Source organism: Phytophthora infestans, genomic scaffold, assembly GCF_000142945.1.
Source record: "Phytophthora infestans T30-4 supercont1.38 genomic scaffold, whole genome shotgun sequence".
In the NCBI taxonomy this organism is placed as follows: domain Eukaryota; phylum Oomycota; class Peronosporomycetes; order Peronosporales; family Peronosporaceae; genus Phytophthora; species Phytophthora infestans.
The window spans coordinates 1,593,980-1,601,274 of NW_003303721.1; the positions used below are offsets into that span (position 1 = coordinate 1,593,980).

Here is a 7,295-nt window from a genome sequence, read left to right on the forward strand (position 1 = left end):
TTGCATTTTGGTAACATACTTGGTGGCACAATAGATGCGCAGGAGCGCCTTCGAACCGCCGATTAAGACTTGGATATCATGATTGGACTTGAACGCCAGCATCATAATAGCATTGTAGCCATTGATGTATTCGAACGGTGGCCGCCCTGCCAGCACGACACCAGCGCTAGTGCATGATGTGTTGGCAACTCGCGCGCGTGGGAAACGATAACGACATTGTCCTGGAGCGGAAACGCGGCTAGTTTTGAAGCAGCTTCCGATATGCGACCACCAGTGGAGGCTCAGCATGGACACGAGCATTGACATCGCGAACGCTGTAGCTTTTGGCGTCCAGCGCTCATCCTCGACCGGTGGCGGCAACGTCATGATAGCTTGCGTTACGTTGTCGTCGCAGAAGGCGTCGTCTTCACGCTGTTCGCTACGGTTTGGTACAGCATTCAGCGTACGCAAGTACTCACCGTACGTGTGGTCGACACTGTCCCTGTGTCCTAAATAATGTCTGGAGGAAGGACTGTGCGCTTGCGCTGCACCAACACGGCTGGACAGTTGAGATTTCCATATGACATGGCCACTTGGGTTTCTCTCGCGGATAAATTTTCCTTTTGGCAACGGTGGAGGTCGTGTCGATGTTCGTTGCTGGATAATAGCGCGTCGAAGCACGTGCTGAGAGCTCATCTTGGTGGCACATTGAGGACACTGAACGAGCAATGGTTCTGCTCGCGCACTGCCTCGACATGCGTTCGGGTTCGCGTACGCCTCAGATGGAATCGGCAGCGCTTGCAAGTCGTCAAACGAGTGCCCGCAACAATAACAGTTCACTGCGACGTCAAGCGGCAACGACGTGCTGACAATGCTATCGGCGTAAGCTGCGATGTCGCAGTAGTACTGATCGCAGTGTTCAGCTGTGGCTTGGATAAATGCGTCGGTGTTCGGTGGACCATTTGCGAGCCAGATGAAGAAATGAGCATGCAATGTGCCGCCGCCCTGAGTTTCCACAACGCGGAAGTAGGCTTTGACGTCACCAAAGCGTCCGTCAAAGGCTTTGGTCTTCATTTGCTTAGGAGGCATGCCGAACACGTGCTCTATGAAAGCATCCATATTGTGCATGAACAGCCGAGCGGATGCGACATCGTTGCGTTGACTTGCACTGTGGAGTGCTGACCGTCTGGGCTGCTCAGCTAGATTGGAGTCGAAGAGTGTATCGACTGGCGAGATGCCCGTGTAGTGCGCCATTACAAACGACTCGGCAACGTTGGGCGTATGCGTCACAAAGAGAGCGGGCTGCCCGTACCTGGCCTGGTAGACAAATGCGCGACGACACTGTGCCCGCTCGGCGTCACTCCCCCAAACAACACCGCTGCTGATCTCAACTGTCTTCAATAAGTCACTGTCACCGGACGGTTGTCGTGTATCGCTGTCGCTTGACCTTGGCAGTGCAGCTCTTTTTTTGGAGCGCTTCTATCAACGAGGCTTCGGAGATGGCACTGTACCGCTCGAACCGGGCAGGATCGCATTGGCATTTGAGCGCAACATGCAGATGCATGCGCTGGAGAGTGATATGGTCAAAACTCACTAGTGTGAACAGCTCGTCTTCAGCGAATTGTCGCGTACTCAGCTGGCTGTTATGACGGATGCAAGCTTCCAGTGATACTGGAATCCGCCGCTGCTCGTTTGGATGGCCTCTACCGTACGGAAAGAGGGGTGGGAACATGCGCGCGAGCAGCAAGTTCCTCTTGCCGGCAAACCGACTTGAGTGTCGAACCAAAAAACGGAGGCTGCGATGTGTGTTGGGTCGGTAGCTCAACAACTTGAACTGGAGTAGATGATATGTCTTGCGTGATGACTTCGCGGTCGTCCGTGATAAACACCACGCTATGCTCCACGACATCAGTCTTTCCACCGGTCCCACCAATCCCAGTGACGCTGCCCACACGATTGCTCTCAGCATCGATATCGTTGACGTCAACGTCGACATCAATCTCCTCGAAAATCAAGTGCTCTGCCACCGTTTCAACCGCTAGACCTGAGCAATTAATTGCAATGTCCTCATACAGCGCGTTGTACGCACAGTAGAAGGCCAGTAAATCTTCAACCAATTGACGACGAACGAGGTGCATTTGCCGAATGCGAGCTTGTTGCTCGGTAGTGAACGGACCTACCATCACGACTCGGTAGCAGCTGATGTTGCGGGAGGATGTGGGCAACAGCGTCACGGCGGGGCCCGGCATCGTGGCGAATGCGAGACAGTGCGAGCGGATTGCGTGATGCGCGCCACCGCGCATAACCCGCGTCACAGCAACGATTGAGACCGTCTGGGTCATGAAACGCTCCGGTAGCGTAGCATGATTCGGCAGCGAACTAACATAAAACCCGTCTTGATAGCAAATTTCGGCAGCAACTGCTTCGCTAAGCTGGCATTGCTTTCTACACACACTTGAATGTAGCCAGCTGGATGAACACCGCGTTTTGACAGCAACATTCCACCTAAACAAGCAAACAGCCCCGAGCAGTCTTACGCGGCTGTTAAACGTGGCGGCCAGTGCTCGTCGGTACTGGACAGCAGTATTTGCATCTGCTTAATGCGATCGCAATCGTCGCCAACTGAAACCATGGTCATCGACTTGCGCAACGTCATGCAGTCGCACACGGCGCATGTTGCATCATCGAGTCCGGACAGCCCACGTTTCAATCTTAATCGATGCAATACCGCTTCTTTCGTACTCTTAGTCACGGGACGGAGCGTCGGAGCACCACCGTCTAGCCAGCTTTGATGCGGTTCCCCATTGGATTGACATTGATCCTTGCAACCAATAGCCGTACGGGCACGTTGTTGTCGCTCACGCTGTCGGCGCAGTCTTTCGGCTCTCTGCTCAGTGCTCTCACGTGCTCGACTACGCTGAACAGCGAACCTGTGTCGCTCTCGCCGTTCTTCAGCGCTGAAGACCATAAATCGTGGCCAGCACATGAAGCTGTTGACACCAACACAAGCGATTCTTGTAACTCTGGGAATCTGCTAACAACAGCTCACAACTCGGATAGCTAGCGACCAAACTTACACTTGTACATGCTCACGTTCGCCTCAACGATTCGGACAGTCTCGAAAGCTACTGGGCATTGATCAGTCCTAACGGTGCGAAATAAATTTGGTTCTCCAAGTGAGGTACGACGCGCGGGACAGGCATACCATTGTTGAGCTATGCCGCACGACATTGTTCTCGTCGCAAACGTTTAAAAACTGATGCTCACAGCATCATATAAAATCTTGCTTCGATGTTCCATGCTTTCCGCACCGATCGCCTAGTCCATGTCAGGAGCAAACGCATGAACAGACCACAGAGCACACAGTCCATTCAGCCCGAACCAGCATTCTCTTCCTCCGACAGCAATGCCACCAAAGAAACAGCGCGACAAAGACGCAGTCGACAAGCAACTACCGGAAAACGTGATGATCGAGCCTCGGTCTACGCCGACAATGAAGCACGATCCAGTGTTAGCCATGAGCGATCACCCAACGACGAGCTACCAGTCGCCCCTGAAAAAGCGCAAGAGCACGATCGAGAAGCACAGCCGAAAGATTTTCGATACAGTCGACGGTACGTACTTAACCGAGTTAAAGCTTGGCATGCATCACAACGACTATTCCAGATTATTAACGAATGGAGTACTTACTGTCAAACCGATCTGCGCGCGTTTATCATGCACAGCGACGGCAACGACAAGGAAGTGCGCGCGTCCGTGCGCATCAAGGCTCGTCTTCCGACACAGTCCGAGGTCTACACTTTTTACGACTCTACTTTGGCGAATGTCAGGCGCCAGAACCGTTGCAGCAGCAACAACAGGTAATCAACCATAGCCAACACGAACATCTCGCTGCACTCTCACATCGTATATGTCTCAGGCCTTCAAGCAAGCGCAACAGGACAACCCATTCGAAGCAAAGCAATTCCTCATCTCTGTCTCACTACTCAAAGTGAACATCGACGACCCCAAGCTTCCACGTCCAGGAGATGTAGTGATGGTCACACCGTACAAAACAGCGTACAAACGCTACGTCTACCGCAACAGCCGTCAAATCGATGCCAAACTGTACGGCCTCACTAAGATCAACATCTCGTAAAGTCACACCACATCGCATCAAATAGCATCGGCACACTCTTCACCCATATCGAACGCAACAGTCAGTTAGTGAGCCACCTACCCATTTCATTTCGCAAGTACGTCAATCAGTCAATCGATGTATGCTTCTTTCCAATTCTCTTTATCTTCTTCCTCTTCATTCTCCAACCAAATCGATGTTTGAGAACTACGCTTCTCGGGCTTCAAACCGTACGCCAATTATGGAGGCATAAGCTTCTCCGATGTGATAATGATTATCTAGTGAAAATAATTGTGCTATTTCATACAGAGAAATCGTAAATAACTGGACTGGTTGATTGAGAGTAGGCCCTCTCCAGAACACCAGACTCTGTAATTCATCACTTCTCCTTTTACCAAGTCCACCACAAGCTCTTCTTCTTTTACCATCTTCACAACACAAGCGTCTTCTCCTTCTACACTCAAGACTTCCTCTCCACTATGACCGCCTAGACCACTCTACTTTTGTCCTCACTCCATACTGTACTGCCCTAACAACTCTGCGCAAATCATCCCCCCCAACACTTGTTAGAGACGCCTGCCTTACATCATAAATATATGCTGTGTGACGTTACTTCAACAGCCTCCCACATCAAGGAATGCGTATGATGCTCCATCTGTCGGATAGTATTTAATGTACCACAGGTGGCTGTTTATAACATTCCTGTATGCACATGAAAATTTACAAAAAGGAGATCTTATTTTGATATTAATGATCTATTTCCTTTGACTTTTATTTGTCATCTTGTTGCCGCTGTTTTTGGCAGGGACTGTGCTGATTTCCTGTTTTCATTGTTACTTTGGCTACGCAGGAAAACCTTAGATGATTAAACCTGTCCACCGTAGTGACTGCAATTATTATCGTTTTAGTCTTACGAATTTCTAGAAGCTACTTCAGGAAAACCTTTAATTTAAGGATCAAAACCTGTTCGCTGTATTGTTGCTATTATCGTTTTAGCTATACGAATTTGTAGAAGCTACCTCAGCAAAACCATCAGTTTTAAGGATCAAAACATGTTCACTCTGTTGTTGGCTACTCAGGAAACCTGTGAGGATACACCTGTTCACCGTATTTATCTTTATATATTTTGTGTAAGCGCTTAGTTTTGTTCATTTCTTAAACTGCCATTGTTTTGCTCTTTCATATGTGGATATTTCTTCACAATGTGCGGTTTCGTTTTTGTTTTTCGTTGCTGAGGTCGTATAGAATTGCATATCAATTTCATGAAATGGTTGATATAGGTGTTGCATTCATTTTTAAATTGTCCTGACTATTGTTATTGAGAGTGGCGCTGAAGGATGTGAAAATGAAGACCGTGGCTATGAAGTGCAGTGCGTGCCTGCGCATCACAGGGGATCCAGTGCGCCAGGTGTTGAGAGGCGATCTTGGCCGCTCACAAACGAATCTGCGCAGATGAGAGCAAGCGGCTCTACTCAGTGAAGAGCAAAAGAATTAGCTCGGTAGAGAGCAAGTACATCTGCACAGAAGAGAGCAAGTGGCTCTACTCGGTGGGGAGTAAACGAATCGGCTCGGTACGGAGCAATTGTGTGTGGCCTGTTGAAACGGGCAGTGCGTGATCGAGAGGTCGCAAGAGTTGAGGCGAGGCGGCGTGTGCTGACGGATAATCCAGCCCGTCCCTGAGCTTGTTGGTTGAGGCGAGGCGGCGTGTGCTGACGGGTCATCCAGCCCGCCGTTGAGCTTGTTGGTGGTGGTGTGCATTGACGGGAAATCCAGTGTGCACTGCTTGAGTGCTGGGGCGAGCACAAGGGCGGCGTGTGCACTGACGGGGAATCCAGCGTGCGCGTTGTCCAAGGTCGAGTCCTGGTTGAGTGTGTAGGCTGCGTTAGCAGGTGGCTAAAGCAGCTTATTGTTGATTGATAAAGTAGGGGCGGGCACAAGTAATGAACGTTCCGGCGCAGGGTCAAGTGGATCCTGTCAGCCAGTAGTGTCTTTTATTTAGTAAAGTTACGGAGTTTAAGTGAAAGCGGACGCCGTAGCGCAGCACTGTGGAGCAACGACCCGCCCCACGGACGGACGAGATAATTGGCCCGTTACAAATGTCATCGGTAGCGTACGCATCATATTTGCAGTAAGTGCGCAAGCTCTCGTTGTTGGGGTTATTTTTCTCCCTAGCGGCCCATCGAGTTGTATCTTGTTTGGAAGTTTTTATTATTATTAATACTTCGCAAGCGCTAGCGATAGATTTACAAACGATCGAATTCGGAATTGATGCAGTAAAAATATATTTTGCTTTCTGTAGACAGAGGCTCTTGTAGGCTTGTATTGTAGTCATAAATTGTTGAATATTTTCCTTTATTCTTTGGGTACTGTTATGTTGGATATTTTTCAAACTTTTGCCAGTGACAATAAATGCTAATTAACGTTTGGCGAATGCATGAATCGTTTTTGGCATTGATGCCTCTCAGCTTCTTACATTTCTTTAAGTAATTATTTTTCAACGTTTGTGGTATTTTTTTGTCGTACATGGTAGGCATCCTTTGTGAAATGTTAAATTATTTATGCTGCAGTGGCACCGGCTCTGCACGGTTAGGCGTGACCGTTAGAACGGTTACCCATCCGTTCCACTATTGGCTGGAACCGCTTCTGGAATGTCATTGGGTAATCACATATTGGAGCGCTATGATTGGATGAAGGCACATGGCATTAGTGATTTGGCCACACTTACGAGAAGACAACAAGAGGAGCAACAGAGAGATAGGGTTTAGAGAGACATGTTAGACAGTTTTGGTTAGCACTAATTTACTCACTTCCGTATTTACCTCTTACTCCGGATAATGCACCTATTAACATAGATAAAAATGAAATAATATAAAAAAAAATTTCAAAAAAATATGAAATATTAAAAAAAATTTCAAAAAATAAACGAATTAAAATACCAATAAAAGCTATTTTCGGAACAATAGCAAAAAAACTAGAAATATTATTAGGAGCACCTTCATAAACATCAGGTAACCAAAAATGAAAAGGCGAAGCTCCTACTTTAAATAAAATACCAACTAAAATAAAGATTAATCCATAAGATAAACTTATTAAAATATTAATATTTTCTAAAAAATTTATATTTGATAATATTAAAAAAATATTATTAAAATTTAAGGAACCTGTAATAGCATAAATTATTGAAGAACCAAATAATATA

General features: G+C 47.8%; 1 protein-coding gene across 1 annotated transcript; it reads left to right on the top strand.

Moving 5' to 3' along the window:
• Positions 1-3,321: 3,321 nt before the first annotated feature.
• PITG_15169 (uncharacterized protein) lies at positions 3,322-4,117 on the top strand (the record flags this gene model as incomplete). The annotated part of the gene is made up of 3 exons (XM_002898275.1): positions 3,322-3,593; positions 3,705-3,804; positions 3,899-4,117. The coding sequence occupies 3 exons, from the start codon at positions 3,322-3,324 to the stop codon at positions 4,115-4,117; spliced, it is 591 nt and encodes a 196-aa protein (XP_002898321.1).
• Between the last annotated feature and the right edge of the window lie 3,178 nt (positions 4,118-7,295).